This window comes from Pseudopipra pipra, chromosome 12, assembly GCF_036250125.1.
Source record: "Pseudopipra pipra isolate bDixPip1 chromosome 12, bDixPip1.hap1, whole genome shotgun sequence".
NCBI classification, from domain to species: Eukaryota; Metazoa; Chordata; class Aves; order Passeriformes; family Pipridae; genus Pseudopipra; species Pseudopipra pipra.
Genome location: NC_087560.1, coordinates 7,109,440 through 7,127,833, shown reverse-complemented (window position 1 = coordinate 7,127,833; position 18,394 = coordinate 7,109,440). Strand labels below are relative to the sequence as shown.

Sequence of the window (18,394 nt, the reverse complement as noted above, 5' to 3'; positions counted from 1 at the left end):
AAACACAACTATTGCAAGATTGTGAATGAGTTTTTTACTAATAACTTATTGGAGAAAAAGAATAGGGAACCTATGAAAATTTTTTTCATTGTTTCCCCATTTTACTTCCATTCCAGACCCAACAGACTGGCCTGGTTGCTCTTCTTCATTACAGTAGATAATAATATCCCTTGAAATGATTATGAACCAACACTGGTTCCATCTGGACTTCAGGATAGCAGAAATACCAGTGGGTTGTCAGCCCACAGCTGAGAACTTCTGACCTCAGTTCTTTCAGCTTCATGTCAGGGACAAAAGAGACAAGCAAATGTGGACTAGAATTTCATTTTCTAATGGCGTGGTTATAGTCCTTATAGTCTCCACTTCTCCTCTAATAAGAGGGAATATTTCATTCTATCTAGAATTTGGAGGAAAATATTTAAATTATATTTTTTCCTCACAAATATTTCAGGCATATATTTCAGATAAATAACATTTCATTATTTGAATTTGTCATTGAAAGCTGAGCTCAGAGAACTCTATTAGGGACTTAGGAATTATTCTCCATAAATGAAGGAAACATGTCAGTTCCATCAAGCCCATCCAGCAGATCACAGAATAGAATCTAACAGATAAAAAGCAATTAAAATTTAATTTATGGTTATTTCATTTCCACTCGATTCTAGTTGGAACTGCAAACATACTGAAGCACTGTGAGAAATGCTGCCCTGCCCTTGTGATCTCTCTTGGGATTTCTGGGATGCTTCCAGAGTGTTCTGAAGTTGGCAGTCTGATATACCAGGAAATACACACAAAACCACGTTAAATGTGGCAGACTAGGAAAGGTTTCAGCAAAGGTGGGTGAGCATCTCCCAGGACAGTTTTATAAAATGAACCATTATGACAGAGGTTGTATAAACAACTGCAAACCTCTTATGTCAACCAATTATTCCACGTGTCCTGAAAAGGTCTGTCCGGCTACGGTGGCAGCTACAAAAGGCCTGTGGAGCAGAGCCTGCCCATAGAAATAAACTCATACTTGTGTAAGATTAAGAGCATTAGGTTGGTTAATAAAAACCAAAATAAACCCTACCTCCATTCCCCAAAAGCCTTTGTTTAGGATTAAATAAATTGCAAAGCTGCTAATAAAAGAAGCAATAAAGCTGAAAGACTGAGAAAGAATTATGCTTATGACAAAATGAACATTCATTTTAAGGAATAATTATCCCTATATTTCAACAAATGCACACCAAAAGTTGGCCACAGCACAGCTACTACGTCAGGTCTGTGCAGCACCACAGAAACAAGAATAAAATTCAGAATACTTAGAATATCAACACTATAATTACACAGCAGCATAATTACAGCTAATTACCTTAAAGGTTAGGAATGAACCTGTGTAAAATAAAGGAAATTCTTCTTTTAGTTAATGGAAGGTTTGGCTTATAGATTTGTCAGGCCCAGGTAGGAGAAAATGTATTTCTCTTTTAAAAACTAACATGCCCTTTATGTGAATCTATAGCAGAAAATTATGGGAGTTATTAAACTCACTGTAGAGGGGTAATAGATGGTTCTAATTCAAAATAAAGTGAGTAGAGTGTGACTTTTGCTGCTTGCAGTGGCAGTTGTTTACTTGAGGCAGTCTCCCATAAATCTGAACAAAATCCATGATGCTGCTGCAAAACAAAATGAAAAACAAAGGCAACAAATAGCTTCACTTCCATTTATAACAACTGACCCAGGCCCCATGGAAAACATGTGATATATCTCCAGCTGAGAGCTACAGGGGCCTGGGAAGTGCTGATATACACCAGCACTCAGCACAGTTGCACATGGACTGTCTATTATTAGATGTAAACTTAAAAATAATTTAAAAAAGAGCATCACAAAACAAAACAAAACCCCCCTGACAAGCAGCCAAGCCTGAAATGTCAATTTAATCATTAAATGCAATCACAACAATGTACCATCAGCAATATTAGACACTGTACAGAAAATGGATCAATAGAAAGAGCCTGTAAAGTGCAGAGCAGAGGTAGTTGCCCATCGCTGTCAATGACAGCAGCCAACGTGTTCCTCACAATCAATTTGATTATAAATTCTCAGATTGTCTGTGTTGTCCATTGCACCAGGAACACTCCAAATAGGCAGGATAACAATCATAGCACTGAACTGAAATTGGAGTGGGAGGGGATGTCTTAGGTTTTTTTTCTTTAAAGTTCTCTTTGGATTTCATTTCTTCAATTAGCTCAGTATAAGTTGGGGTTTTTTTAGTGTAATTAAATTATCATAAGCCATCTTCAGCTACTTTCCACTGGCTTATCACACTCTCGATGGTTGATGGAAGTTATTTATTTTTCTTTCTTTCCTTAGGTTAAGTCACCTAAATTATTAAGACTTTACAGAATGAATAATTAAAGAAATAAGTAATTTAGTACCTCCCTAACATTTCAACAGAAATACAGTAGCATTTTCCTTCACAGGAAAATACATATAATTTCTCAATTCCTTTTGAGAAATACTTACATTAACGCTCCTAGAAAATCAATAATTCTAAAACCAGAAGAAAATAATGGAACCTCTACCATGACTTCACTCACTTCATACTTTCTTTTAAAATTTACATTTCTTAAACATGCCAGGTCAAATCAATTCATAGCTTTTTATTAACCTGGCCTTCTTGCTGAGAAGTAACAGCTCTCAATAGCAAATGTCATCACCAACAGCGAGAGTTATTATCTACACGTCTGCCTAGCTGCTTGTATGTCTGCACTTTTACCTTGTTTTCTCCTCATATTTATTCTACCAAAATCAATATGGTCATGAGTAGCCACGACACTCAGCTTCTGCTAATGCTCACTGGAGTTGTAGCTATCAGAATACTTTATTACCACTAAGTTGTTTGGTTTTTTGTTTGTTTTTTTGTTTTTTTTTTTTCCAAAACAGAGGCAAGTTAGTACTTGGAAAAGAGAACACAGCAGTAACCTTCACAAGCAAGATCTCATGCTTGTGAACCACGGCCAAACTCACCTGCTTATTTATTACAAAATTACTTATTAACCAAGATTTCCCCCTAGGATCCCCCAAATCTATTGCCCTGTAGTTTCAGTCTAGTAACAACTAATTCTCTGTTGAATTAGGTTCAAATATATCCTCTATTTTTTCTGCTAGAAATAAATTTTTCAAGTGTCTGGTCACACAGTAAAAAAATTACTGCTAGCAACATTCTTTTTTTTTTTTTATGATTTTATCATTCTTGAAAGACATTTTTTTTCTTTTTAATTAAAGCTGCTATGTTAGTTTTTAAAGAAAACAAAACAATACCCACAATTCCCTGGCTAAAAATCATCCTGTGTTAATTTCTTCTGTCATTAAAGAATAGAAAGAAAATAGTTCTTACAATCAAAATCCATGATGTGCACTATAGAGAGGAAAAAAATTCCAGCAGCACAGGCAAGAGTCTGATGAGCTGGTCTAGGGAATGTGGATGCTTAGACTTTTGCTCCTCTGTCACTACACCACTGATTCCCACATTGTCCTAGGTATCAGTAGGAACGCACTTTGTATTTATTTCTCTCCTCATGGCAACATGAGGAGCACTAGAACAGTGAATCAGTGACACAGAATGTTTCTGCTGTCACTATTCTCTGTCAGTGAAGGGCAGAATGCTGTCATTGCAGACTTCCTTAACCAAAAATTGTGTCCAACTGTCCATGCTGGTTTCATCACACATATGAGCCTTTGATAAACCCAAGAAAACTGTTGCCTCAATGGAGCAAACTGGGCTTTTCCTACAGATTTTTTTCTGTGTTTCTCAGTACAGGTCTCCAAGGAGAACCTGAGAACTGGATGGTGTGACTGTGGTCTCAGTATGTGGCCCCTTGTCACAGGGCTGTGGGGTTCCTTCAGCAGGATTCACTGGCCTACCACCAGCTATGAGGAAATTTGGCTTTCATTAGTATGCTGGTGATGCTGAGCTCATTTCCCATTTTCTACCAGACCAGAAATGCCATTCTACAGCCAAGATGTACATGTGAATGAGAACAAACTTGGCTGAAGCTGACTCTGCAGGCAACAAAGGCACTGCTGGCAGCTGGCATTGAAATATTCACATTATTCCAGCCTAAAAAGCAGTCTCCACTCTGAGACAACTTCTTTTATCATGCAGACTTATACTGACCAATTAGCAGAGGTGATGGTGAATTTGGTTTGGTTTGGTTTTTGACTGTCAAAACATGAAGAGATTCAGAGAGACTGGAGAGTCCTCAGCTCTAGAACTTGCTCTGAGGACAGGATGAATGTTCCATGTGCAGCACTACAAACAGCATCTTTTTTGAGAAACCACATGTCACTGTGCTATATTTGGTTGCTCTGCTGTATGACAGGGAAGATTTGAATTGCATATGGGCATGTGGATTTACTCAGGCCACATAAAACAGCACAATGCAACAAGAGGCTATATTACCTAAAGCAAATATTAAACACAATGTGGGGGTTTTTTAAATGAGGATCTGATATGAATGTTTACTGGATATTATCATAGCTCAGAAGAGAGGGACCAGAGGGAAAAGGAAATTATGCAGTGAATTAGAGAGAGGAGACAGGGAAAAGAAAATGGTCTGGTAGTGTATAAGACATTATCACCTTCTGTGACTTAGCCACATAAACTGTGGTTATTATAACTTTTTATGTAAAAACTTACTTAGCTCTAAGAATTCTAGGCTGAACTCAAATGTAGTGCCAAATAACAAAGCTGATAAATTCACCTACTTGGTGTTCCAGGCATGACACACAGTGAATCTCCAGAAGTTACTTAATCCTTACCTTGGACGTGTCTCAGGCCATGAACAAACACCTTGCTCAGTCAAGGAGCCTTGCCTGTAGCACTCTTCCCACTTCCATCATTTCCTGACACTTTTTACTTTCCCCTTTTATCCAACTCATGCAGTAAGTCAGTTCACATAAGCATGCCCTAATTTGTTTCAAGCAATATAAATTAGAATGGTTTAAACAGTTAAAATAGGTGATGTGAGGTAACCTGGTTGTTTTTCCTTGCAGCAATTAGGCAATGGTCCAACCTTGGAGCACTGGCAAGAGAACAGTAAGGGTGGTAATTTCTGACTGGTGGGAGGTGACAAAAAGGTGGAGGTGGTAACCTCTTTGGTGGTACAGATGGATGCAGACAAGGATGCCAGTCCACTGCTGTAATTTGCACTGAATATACTCAGAGGCACATTCAGGTTCTTATATACAAAGGAAACTCTGCATCCAAATAATTTTGTTTCTATTGTTACAGAAGATTATTTAAAAAAAAAAAAAAGAAAAAAGTGTTTTTAAACTGCAAAGTGAATTTATATATAATGAAAAGAAAGATGCCTTCTGGAGTAACCTTTAACTACTGTTCTGTACAAGATTTCCTCCTATTTTGTGTCTTTAAATCTTTGCATATGAATAGCAGTTCCACTTTCTTTGCCCTACAAAATATGACAGATTCTAGACAAAACATGCCAACTAAAGTCAGAAGCATGAGTTGTAGTGTTATGTGCACCACCTATGCACAATATGGTAAAGCAGCTTTTGACAAACTTGAGTAAAGAGGATAATGCAGAAAGGTAATCTCCATATTTACCCACTCAGGTTTCCGTTTCTCCAGCTCCTGCTGTGCCCCCACATTCCAGAGAACTGTAGTTAGGAGATTTTGATCTGCAGTGGCAGCCAGCTGTTGCTGTGTCCCACGGAGTGCCCCTGCCAAGAATATTACAGGACTGAGCCCACAGTTCAGCCTTGCCCCCTTCTGTGCCCTCACACAGCTACCTGATGCCTTTCTGTGTCACATCTCCACTTTGCACAGGAGGGCTGGGACAATCTGCCACTCTGACGTGGTTCTAGTGCTTTTTGTAGGCTTGCCATGTTCAGCAAGGGCAGCTGTTCACCAAGAAGCAGAACTGGCTCTCTGGCTGTTTAGCTGAGCCACTGATCTCTTTTCTGGGTTGGTGAATGTGAGATGGCCATTTCTGGATTGATAACAAGCTGCTCCTTCCCCCCACACTGCATTCATGAGACTTTTTGGCTGTGCTGTGCTCTCAAGCGTCAGAGAGGAATGTGCTTCCAGCTGTCTTTCAAGAATCTCATTAGGTTTTCCCAGCCAATTCTATGAAGTTTCACATTGGTGCCCAAATACAATTGGTTTGTAACTATTTGGAGAATTTTTAACTTCTGAGCCTACATAACTCTGTGCTAGTCAAATGAACACAGAGATTATAAAATCAGTTTTCCAGGCACTTTCAAAGATGCTTTTTCTTATGCTAATAGAAAAATAAGAAAAGGTTTAAGTGGGCTGTGTTATTTTTCACAGAACAATCTTGAGCAAATTAAAATGTAAATTTTTATACAATCACTGCTTTTGGGTGACAAATCTTTTGCTTAAGTCTTTAGATGCATCCTGCCTCTGTTTGATTTTCACATTTGAAGGCTTCAGAAGAACTTGCCTGATCAGTTCTGTGATCTCTTTTCTTATTTCTTATGCTGACTTATCCAATTTCTGCAAGAGTTTTTAGCTTGCTAAGCCAACAGTGAACTGATCCAGTAGAAAGAAAAAATAATTCTCATGTGTTGGGTGAGTGAACTGAATAAAAGGAGGGCAAGAGCAATAGCTGGACTGCTCAGGTATGAGGAATTAGGTGCTCTGAATTCTCCATTATCACCTCCAGGGATGCACAGCTCTCAGGACCAGGCCTGGGCCCTGCTTTGGGAGCAGGGGTTCCACTCTCACCAACACTGCCCACACCTCAGTCAAACCTTCATAACCTCAGAGGGACACATACCTAAAGAGCCCAGAAGTGAGGCCTAAGGACATGAAAAGGACAAAATATGGAAAACAATCTCAACTCTTCAGTTTGCTTCATGTCAGTCTACAACTGCTAAACAAAAAACGTGTAAATAAAAAATAAACCAACTGAAAGTGAATGTTAAAATTTTCTTCAATCTGACATGTTCTCAAAATTCAAACCCCCGTGACTACAGGAACTGAAACAACACATCTGACCAGAGACACTCTAAATATCTGGTCAGAGATACAGCAATACTGAGTAACCTAGAAAAAAAATTAACATTCATCCAGGAAATTAGTGGTTGACTTATGTCCTGAAGCATTTTGAAGGTTATCCAAACTACTGCAGCTGTTCTGTTAGCATGTCCTTCATCTGCATTAAGAACCTGGAAAAAGTGTTCAGCAATGCATGGATGCACAGCAAAGATTTAAAATTGGATCTTTTATGTATATTGTCTCTGAATATTAAACACTTGAACCTTCTAAGACAAATGCCCAAAGTAATATTTCATTCATATTAAATGCTGTAATAATGAGGGGAATGTCATATGATTCATCAAGTACATAAAGCATTGTAGTGTTTATAAATAGTATTTAACAATGATGAATAGATTTTTTTATAAATATATAGATGCTTCTCTGTGTGTATGCACTTTAGACAACACTATGTAAGATAATTATATAAATTACATAGCTATAATGGACAATTAGGAACCCAATTATACTCTAACATATCATTATACTATTATATAGTACTAATTTACTGCCCTCTAATACATATTTACTGCTACTGGTTTCCGGACTTTTGGTCTTGGAATACCTTAAAAATCTGCAATTTTTTAAGTTACCAGGAAAAAACCCAAGTATTTCTTTCTCTCCCCAACCCAAATTTGGAATTTTGCACCCAAACCTCAAATACTGCCAGAGGCCCAGAAACTAAATTCTCACTGTCACTGCAGTAACAGGTTAAAATTGCAGCACTGTGTGCCCTTGCAGTGCTGCCAAGAGGCAGCTTTATCTCACTTGAAATTGAGATTTAAGGCTTTGAGTGAGACACAAATCACCTGCCCAGCCATCTAACTCACTGGACCTCAGCATCATGACTTCTAAAATGCAGCTTTGATCATTTTATACATATTTTCTCTAGGATTGGAATCACAGTGTGCAAAGGTGTCTGGTCTTACTGGTTAAAAGGATAAAACTCCTGAAAAAAAGTTTTCTATGCTGTTAATATTTCTAATAACATTTTGCATTGTCCCATGCATAAAATATTAAGTATTCCAGAAAATAATATCTTCCAAAATAGTTGTCTCAGGACTCCTGGAAAAGCCTGAAGAGCTCAGCAACATCTTAGACAACTTTGATAATGGCTCACCCCAAACTTAGACTATCAAATCTTTGTAGGACACCATTGCATGGTCCTTTTTACTAAAAGAGAGTGTTGTACTGGAATATTAGACAAATGTGCTGAAAAATGTTTCGTGAACTATGGCTCAAGTGATGGCAGCTGCTATAATCTGCACTCAGCTCACCTCTACAAGGAAAATTACAACAAAAATTGCATGACAGCATTAATAAAAATTCCAAGATTGGTTCTATATGCAGAATCTACCTTAAAATACATCCACAGTGAATGTTCCTTCCTCTTATAGTCTAATAGAAGGATCAAATTCCTTCAATGTTCAATGAGAAGTCTAATTTCCAGGCATAGTTGCATGGAAATAACTTCTGTAAACAGTGTGCACTGCAAAGGTTGTAGAAGAAATACCTACAGGCATCCACTATGAAAAATCAGTTTGGAGAAATTCAGGATACACATAAAATGATCAAAGTCTTTTAATACTATATCAGTGAAACCATCAAACTCTTGCTTAGATGAACACACCTAGTGACTGTCAAAGCAAAAAGTCCTTATGTGCCACAAAAACAGGATTTCCCCTCAGCTATTTTGGCTTAACTAAGGCTTTCAGACAAAAACAGTAAAAGAAAACAATTCTATAATTTAAAAAAAAAATAAATTTAAAAAAATCAAAGGACACAATGGAAAAAAACAGCAACATTTTGGAGAGGCAAGAGAAAAGGAAACAAGAAGAATGAGAGGAGAGGATGATTAAAGCAAAATACAGCTCCCAAGAACATATGCTTAAAAATTCTCCCAATATTTCCTCTAAAACGCAGGTTCCTTGGAGATACAAAAATTTTAAGGGACCAGATGCCAATTCACTACTCAGACTGAGAACTTTGGATACTTAGTCCTACTCCCTGAATTGAACAAAAGCCATTTGGGTAGACTGAGATTTAATTATACCCAGGGTAGGCAGATTCCCCCACTTATCAAGGGCCTGCCTGGTGCTGGAGAGCTGTCTCATCTCACTGTAATTGTTATTACAGTCCTAAAGCTCAAACTCATCCACATTCCTTTTTTTCTTGCTGCATATATTTCTCCTCATATTACAGAATGCTGTGATCCAGAAGTCACGCTGAATTTCTGACACAGCAAGTTGGCACCAGACAAGTGATTTCACTGCAGGATCACTCAGCAAAAAAAGCAAGGCCGCAGGAAGAAAACGAACTCCCACTTCCAGCATAACTACCCTAAAATATGAATCCAAAAATGTCTTACATTTTGCAAGACTGTATATTTTTTTAATCAAAATTTACACCTGTCATGATGACATCAGCATATGTGAAATGGTTCCAAGGGACGTGCACATAAGTAATAGAGATTTTCTCCTGGTCCCTTTGAAATAAAATTGAGAAAAACAATGCTCTGAATCACAATGTTATAAGCAAGTACATGCAGAATTTTGACTCCTTTGATCTAGGTTTCCTGTTTAGCTCTTGTCCACCTCTTCCAGGGTAAGAGCTGACTCAACTTTTTAAGAGCTGAACAGGAAAATATTTTCATATACTGAGAACATTTTCTAGCCCAAACTAGATAAAAAGTCCAAACTTCAGCAGCAACAAAATTGCAAACTAAAGCTTCAAAGATTTCAACATAAATTAGCCTAAATTTGTTGTTGATCAGTTCTGATTTCAGTATTACTTTTTTAGTTACTAAAAATTAAAAGATATTTCCAGGCAATTAATAATTCTGAACAACAGCAAATACTAACACCGATAATTTGGATGTAAATAGGGAATGAAAAATTTTCAACTGGAATATTTTCCAAAAACTGTTATTTTTCACAGGTTGTTCCTGTTTTAAAAAACAGCTGAAATCTAAGTCAAAAGTAATGTCAGGGAGCTCCACATTAAATAAGAGTGGCTGTAGTGGATGAACCCAAGGCCCTTCTAGTTCAACCCCCAGCAGTGGTGCCCAAAAGCAGGGGCATGTTCAGCATAAAGCACTTCTTCCCCCACACCATCAACCATTTGCAGTTCACAGATCTCCTGAGCAGGCAGTGCTGTCTCTGTGTTCACTGATCCTCACTGGATTCCTCTTAGACACTTCCATTTTCCAACTAACCTGATATAAATGCTTCATTCCCACAACACACCCAGTGAGGAATTCCACGGATTAACTACATGTCTTGAGGAGAACCATTTAATTATCTTTTCTTATCAACATATTTTGTTATCAAATAATAATCCTTGTACGTCTCTCCCAGTACCAGATGTGGTACTCCCCTCACTCCCTGTTTTCTCCACACCATTCATGATTTTAGACCTCTACACCACATCACTCTTAGTTGTCTTGTCTCCTGGCTGAAGAAAACTAATCTTCTTAGCTTCACATTTGTAATTATTCATTTGCCCCTTCCTCTATGTGACAACATCATACAAACAAATATATTTCACCCGGGCAGTTTGTGACTATTTCTTCTTTTTGCTTTTTATATTACGGAAATGGAAATGTAGGCTCCAAATTAAGCATCTGAATACCTCGGCAGAAACCCTGGCCAAAAAAATTTAGTCATGCATTTATTTGAAAGGAAGCATTTTCATGGAGGGTGAAAGTATCGTTTCCAAGATTTACCTACTTTTAAATTTTACTTGAAACTATGAAAATTTTCGTTAGGTAACAGATGAAGGAGAGATAATTATTTGTTAACATTAATTTATAGTAACAATTTAACATCTATGTTATTCTGCTTCAAAGCCTTCCTGGAAAGACACGTTGTAATTATTTTTTCCAGCATTTTGCTTAAAAAAATTCAGATTAGGTCAGATTAAACCACCGAGGCACTAATTTCAATTTAGCCACTCTGCATTACACAAATAGGATTTAAATGCTCATATTTAGAAGGATTTTACTTTAGATGAGAGAACTAAGAGGCTATGGTGTATGTTACCCATATGGGTGTATGTTACCCACAAATAACATGAGCTGTTCCTCAGCTGTGTGGCTCCTCCTGCGCGCCAAGATGGCGAAGGGCCCTGAGGGGAAACCGAGCGAGGGGCGGCTGAGGGCACTTGTTCTGTTCAGCTGAGAGGAGGAGACTGAGGGGAGACCTCACTGCAGTGACAACTCCCTCGGGAGGGGAAGAGCAGGGGCAGGCACTGATCTCTGTGGGGACCAGGGACAGGACCCCAGGGAATGGCCTGAAGTTGTGTCAGGGCAGGTTTAGGTTGGATCTCAGGAAAAGGTTCTTCCCGCAGAGGGTGGTCGGGCACTGCCCAGGCTCCCCAGGGCAGTGGGCACAGCCCCAAGGCTGCCAGAGCTCCAGGAGCGTTGGGATGATCTCTGGGGCACAGGGTGTGACTCTTGGGGATGGGCCTGTGCAGGGCTGAGGGCTGGACTCCATAATCCTTATGGGTCCCTTCCAACTCAGCGTATCCTGTGGTTCTGTAGTCAGACAACAAAATAGCAAGTTTCGAGAATCAGCATTCTTCCGTGAAGTTTTCACCTGACATAAAAAGACAAAAGGAACAGCCAACAGTTTGGAGGGTGGGTGTTATTTCTTTGCCTTCTGTTCTAACCATCACTTCAATACTTGATTCTAAATAAAGGAGATGAGGAAAAAGAAGTTTTGAAATTTCACTTTGTAAAGGAGGGTTTTATGTGGAATAGAAAGATTAAAAGAGTATGGCATAAGAATAAAAAAGGTGATTCCTCTGAGAATTTTGAAGTAACCCAGTGTTCAAAATCAATGACAGTAAAACAAACTTAGGAAGAGAAGGAATAAAAATACATACTCCAATACATATAAATAATAAATACATAAATCAGAGGAAGCAAAAGGATAACCTACTATTTTTTTCTCTTAAAGAACACATTACACTACCTTTTACTTCTCCTCCTTTTGAAGCCACTAAAGAGAAATTCCTTATTTGATTCGTAAATGACTTGAGATATATCTCTGAATAGTTGAGACACACAACAGCAAGTGGAAACGAAAACATGATATTTAATCTGTTTTGCCACCTTTTTCAAGGTTTTCTAGCAAGAGTTACTGAAACAGTTTCGATGTCTCCATCACCTGACCAAGCGCATTCAAGAGAAGAAATTTCAAATAAACAGCAGCACAAGATACATAAGTAGAGAATTCAAAATTAGTTGTCATCTTCTATCAAATTCTTTGATATAAGCAACTTCTGAGAGTAGGGTGCATGCCTTTATGCTTTACACCACCAAGCAAATTGTACTAAACTATGATCTGTACCAAATACTTTGAATATATTTTACAATTCTTGCATACGCTATGAATTCAATACTGGTGTTTTTTTTTCCAAATGACTTTGCCTTTGGGAAGCATTCTAATTTTAAAAAGGAGAGGGAGAAATATCAGCTAGGTCTAAACTCCTTATTAACATGTTAACAATTCTTTTCAAATCATGATTCTGCTATTATTGAACAAGACAGTACATTCTCGTTCTCCAATTTCATGCACCCAGAAATTAACTCTGAACAGTAGTAACCAGAAAATGATAGGGATCTGGGTCTCTGCTGACAGTACTAACAAGGCAGCTGATAATCACATCTGCAAACAAATTTCCCCATTCCTCAACCCTTCCACAAATAGCCCAGGTAAACAAAGAACACAGACCTGGAATAGCAGAGCAGAACAATCTTCCCTTTATTCAGCTGTGGGATAAGTTTTTACAGATTTTCTCAGATCACTGTGCATCAAAACATGAGAGCAGTGCCTGATTATAAGGAATTCGTGAAAGATCAGCAGCATTCAGACAGCAGAAAACAGAGATTTACCAGTATTAATCATGTTTCAATAAAGAATTAGATATTTGACTTTTGGTAGACATTGAATGGTTGGGTAATCACCCTTTGTGGCTGTTTGGGTACAAACTACACTTGTGGTGAGTTTGTTGACTTACCTTTGGCATGTCTGCATGCATATTAGACAAGAGAAACAAGAAATGACAACTCAGAAAACTATGATACTTTTCAGACAGAGAATCTAACGCTGAGAAAAGTAGCACCTACTCAATGTTCATTTAAGCTTAAATCAAATGGGAAGCTTTTTTTCAAAATGTCTCTTTCTGAACAGACCTAATAATGTATAATCCAATTGTCAGTTTTTTCTTGCTTGCTACTTTTTAATTCATTCTTTGGTGAGTGATCCCTACTTTTCAATGGCAAGGTGAGCAAGTTAAGGAGTGTGAAAATACAAAGAAACTTTTAGAAGTAGGATGGGCATTGCCTAAAGAAATAAACATTAATAATGTAAACAATAATGAAATGCTAATAGTCAGAAACAATAATTGAACTCTTATCTTGCACCCTTCAATGTACATTGAATTCTGATGGCTACTAGACCTACTACCAGGTATGTAGGTGTGTCACCTTATTTTATTTATTGTTTTTAAATCCCAAATAAAAATATTTTTATTTTGTTCAACTGGGAATCTCTCTTCTTTTTCCTTTTCAGTAAGGAAACATGATTATGACAGGTCAAATCTAAAAGTGCTTTGGTTTGTCTGCCAAAACTAACCCTAAAACATTTTGGAAGAAACTGCTCTATGGCAGTGAAGTGGTTTTACAAACCCAGCCATCAGTCTTTACTGCACCTCACAGAAACATCCTTAACATGAAGTAAGGAAAGGTAAAGGGCTGAATCTCCTCCAGGGTGTCAAGAATTCACAATAACATTTCTGGCTCGTGGTTACTGTGCTGCTCTGGGTGAAGGTAATTTATGGGAGCACGTGGATCAGCGTGGCCACATTGCACTGCCTTTGCTGAAAGAATTCATCAAAGGACGATCTTCAGAGAAAAATTAAATGAAGTCAGCCCTGGGTAAGGGCTAATTTTCCAAAGAGAAACTCTTTGGAGTTTCAGATAGATCTCAGCACACTTTGCTGCAATTACCATGAAAAAATTCTTTGGCAGTTTAATTTTTGTAGACTGACCTATGAAACTTTGCAGTTCTCTTTGGTCACGTCACTGAGTCACTGGTATGACATTTTCAGCAAGAGTCTGTTGTAAAGTCAAGCTTTTCCAACGCTGTTTCCTTCTTCATATCATTACAATCCTTAACAGACTGAAGCAGCTCCTTGTCAATTGACACGACAGGTTCTGTTGGAACTTTTGACAGCCAGGAAGTAGTTTGAGCACTATTTTTAATACCCTCTCTCAGATTCACCAGCAAGCCCACAGCTCAGCCATCAAAGCACTTTCCCAGCCAGTGTATAAAGAAAACAGCTGTTTATTAGACTTGCTTTCTGTAGTGTGTACAAACAGTACAGAGAGCAACAAAGTGCCTTTGCAGTGCACAAACACTGAGAGAGCAAAAAGAAAACGAACACAAGGCATTAAACAAAGAAAGGATGTGTACAATGGAACAGGCATAAGCTATTTATTTTTTGTTTGTTTTTCTTTTTATGCTAAAAATAGAACACAATGCTTATCTTCGTGTAGAGACTACTCACCAAAGCCTGAATAAACCGGAGGTCAAGAATATCAACATCATTAAAACTCTTTCCAATTTTCACTTCTTTATCTAGATTCACTTTTTCCTGATATTACTTACTTCAGAAACTAAGCCCTCTCCCAAGGCAAAAAAAAAAAAGACCCATCAGAAATTCTCTTAAGTGGACATTTTAAGAGAGAAATGATCAGACTTAGTCCTGGCCATCTATCACAGTTAAAAGTGTCCTGAAAGAAAAATGTGAGACATTGAAGCTAAGAATTTGGTCAACCAAACCTTCAATAACTCTGAAGCTTTTTAAATTCCAGCTCTTGTAAAAGGCTGAACAAATTTCTACAATAATGTTTCCAAGCTATGAAACATCACATTGCCTGGAGTTACTTGGAAGGTACAACAATTAGCAACAAATAGAAAATAGTGCACATCCAGTGCAGGTCAGTTCAGGAGTTTTCTTTCTAGAATTGCCATTCACTTAAACAAATTAAATGTGCTGTTCTATCATGCCTTATCATTACACTGAAATTAAACCTTGAAAGAAGTTTGTAACAAGACTGACACGTGGCAAAAATAGTCTGACCTTAACCCAGCGTGGTTTCACATTAGGGTTCTTTGTACTGCACATCACAAGATGCTACTACTGCAAAAATATAAACAGGGGACTTTCCCATCATGAAATATGTTTCCAGGGTAAAGGCTCCTCTGTGAATGTATCACAAGTTCTTTGTAAATTACCAAAATCTTATCAAGACAACATATCATAGAACTTCAGGATAGATTTGCAGATACAACCAAGAAATGAGTGTGCTAAGGTTTTAGGTATGTTCTGAAAACATCTATAGACGTAAGAGTTGCGATGTACCAAAAAAATAGGAACTGTGCTGACTTAGAAGACAAAATACAATATTTCTGACATTACTGTTATATTAAAGAACTTTTATTCAAGAAAAATAAGAACTAAAATTTAACTAAATTGAGTTCTGTCCCAGCACAGATAATTTTAACTTCTCTGTGAATAAAATATTTCATTTTTACCCCCAAGAATATTTTGTTGGGCCTAATTACAACAAAAGCCTCCTGCCTGACCATTTTAGTGGTGCTGGTGAGCAGCTGTTGCCTCTGGAATTGGTAGCACCTGAACTTGGCAGTACCTGAACTTGGTAACAAGAGCTCTGTTCACTGTTCTGGATGGGGTTAGCAATTGCCTTCATTAACTGGCACTGACATCCTCTCTTTCTACCAAAACCATCTCCCTTAATGCACACTGGAATTATATTTTTCAAGTCCCAGTGACTCATGGTCAGTTTTGTTATTGATTACTACAGTCAAGTTGTTTTACCCTTGTGTCACTTCCAATTTATGAGCCCCATTTAAAGAGAAATTCCAATCAACTCTATGACCTTGTACTTCACAGGAGATTTTTACCTGTTTCCCTTGCTGTATGTTCAAGGTGTCATCCAGCTCCTCATGTTTAATGGTTTGGTCTCCTCAGCATCAGTACTATGACCATGTTTTGTCAGTCTTGTACCTTTCCTGTCTGCTTCTTTAATGAAAATATTACAGTAATATTAGCCAAAATACTGTCCCCAAGGAACCCCATTAGAAAATTCTCTTCATTTGGAATGTTTCCTTTCCAATGCTGGGAACTGTAACCTCTCTTTTGTCTAGTTCATCACACCTTGCCTTCTGTTCTATTAATCCCCATTTTTTCTAACTTTAGTAATAATTTATTATATAGATTTTTTTTCAGCTAAATCAATAATCTGAAGTCTCATTAGAAAGGTTTGTATGTCACAAGGTGTTTTCTGTAAGCTTCTGCTTAATTTTACTCAATTTTTCAGCAATTGCTCTATATTCATGTTTTTCCATCTAAGCTCACAAGGTTCATAAGAACACAGTTCACCCTGTCCCCACTTTCTTACTTGACAGACATTTCTGAAAATGCCATCCTACATGTACCAAGCTACTTTACCTAGAAACAAACCCCAAAAATAAGTATAACTAGAACAAGAACACTTCATCTTGCCTTTTCAGAGAAAAAGAATGATTTATGATGTGATCTAATAGTTTTAAACAGTCACCTAAGTCTCTAAGCAGAGTTATAACCCTGAATCAAATGGTTATTTCAGTGTAATGATGCTTGCTCAGCAATTAGTAGCAAATGCAGATTAGTAGAAATGCTCTGCAGAGCGTTAAGAGCCCATGGATGTGCTTGTCTGTGCACACACTGACATGGTGAAGTCTCAGCACCTGTCCTGTGGTTTTACAATCCTTATCCATTCTATAAAGGCCTGTAGCAATCAGATCAATATTTCCTGTGTAATTGCTGTTGTTCAAATAGAGGGGCTCACAGGCACATATAGACCACCTATAGATCTCTCAAAAAAGAGATCACTTTTTTGACCCAAAATGTACAGCTTAGCCCACCTGGAGTAGGCAACAACTATACACAGCTAGAGTTCTAATCCTATACACAGCCAGAGTTCTAATCTTACTGCTTTACTCTGTCTTACAAACTGTGTTGTACTGGTAACTTCTTTAGGTTTTAGATTCCTTCCTATTATGACTGTTGTTACAAATTTCATTTCAGAGGCACTGGAATCACAGAGTGAACACACCAGAACGAAGAAACATCAGAAAAACTCAGAAACCAGATTTCGACTCTATACTGATACAACTGAAGGCGACTGCCAGATTTTTTTAAATCAGCTGGAGACTCTTGAGAAATGCAGTTTCAATTCCTCTCTTCCTCTGGTGATGATAGTCCACGGCTGGTCGGTATGAACTCACATTTTGATTTAATTCAAACTACATTTGATTTGATACACTTTCCTTCTCATTACACTACCGCCAAAAATATCTTCAGATATTCCATTGAGATTACAAAGATGGTAGATTTCCCTGGCAGCAATCATGGCTAGAAATAATACATCTCCCACAGATTCTGAAGGAACAGCCTATAAGCAATTTTTTCCATGGGACTCCCATGCCAAGGATTAGACTCAGCCCCAGTTTAAGTCCAGCAGAGCTTGAACAAGTACCTGAATTAATGTGCTGTGCTCCTGGAAGACTGAATACCAGTTTCATTTCCCTGATATGTTCACTGACACATATTTACAGACTTCTTGAAAAGTGCACACAATCTCCCCACATCTTTCTCACAGATACACCCTTAAAAAGAACTTCTCATAGCCCCATAAGCTAAAAGCAAAGCCTTCAATATCAGTGAATTATAACTGAACTGCTTCCAGGTAAACTGTAAAAAAGCAATTCACCATGAAAAACCTTTCTCAAAACCACAGCAATACCAAGAGTGACTTTTCATCAGCTTCTCAGCTGAAAAAGAAACAAAAGGCAGGATAAGAAATTACATCATTTTAACAGGTCTTTGATTCTCACAGAGCCACTGTCCTCACCTAAGGTGGGAAAATGGATCTCCCTTGCACATCTTCAAATACTCAGAGAAACTCTGAACACCCCCTTTGATGAAGATAACTCTCTTAACAAATAAGGGCAAGGCTGACTTTGGATGAAATATTGCCTTAGACTACTTTAGCCAAGCCTTACAAACAAGAATCTGTTCAAAACCTACATCCTCTTCAAAGACAAACCACAGGCCTGAAGCTGCTGCCATTGAAGTTTATAATTCATATTAACTTCATTTGCAGAGGTGTTGGGGGTCTTGGAGGAATATGCATGGAAACCCAGACCTGAGACTCTCAAATTCTGTTACACCAGAAGAGATAGGGGCATTTTATCACTT

General features: G+C 37.9%; 1 protein-coding gene and 1 long non-coding RNA gene across 4 annotated transcripts in view; one reads left to right on the top strand and one right to left on the bottom strand.

Annotated features, from left to right (window-relative positions):
- Nucleotides 1-18,394, top strand: part of LIPC (lipase C, hepatic type) — a 51,365-nt gene that overhangs the window by 18,151 nt on the left and 14,820 nt on the right. Inside the window, exons 2-3 of one of the 3 annotated variants that reach the window (XM_064668239.1) lie at nucleotides 3,798-3,848; nucleotides 17,222-17,409. In XM_064668239.1, coding sequence (XP_064524309.1) covers nucleotides 3,798-3,848; nucleotides 17,222-17,409 — 239 coding nt within the window. The remainder of the gene's footprint in view (nucleotides 1-3,797; nucleotides 3,849-17,221; nucleotides 17,410-18,394) is intronic. The other 2 variants (XM_064668241.1, XM_064668240.1) reach the window with 2 other exon arrangements.
- Nucleotides 1,402-11,893, bottom strand: LOC135420592 (uncharacterized). Its single transcript, XR_010433618.1, has 3 exons — nucleotides 11,123-11,893; nucleotides 5,609-5,724; nucleotides 1,402-1,655 (listed from the first exon to the last, which is right to left on the bottom strand). It is a non-coding gene; the product is annotated as an uncharacterized LOC135420592 (long non-coding RNA).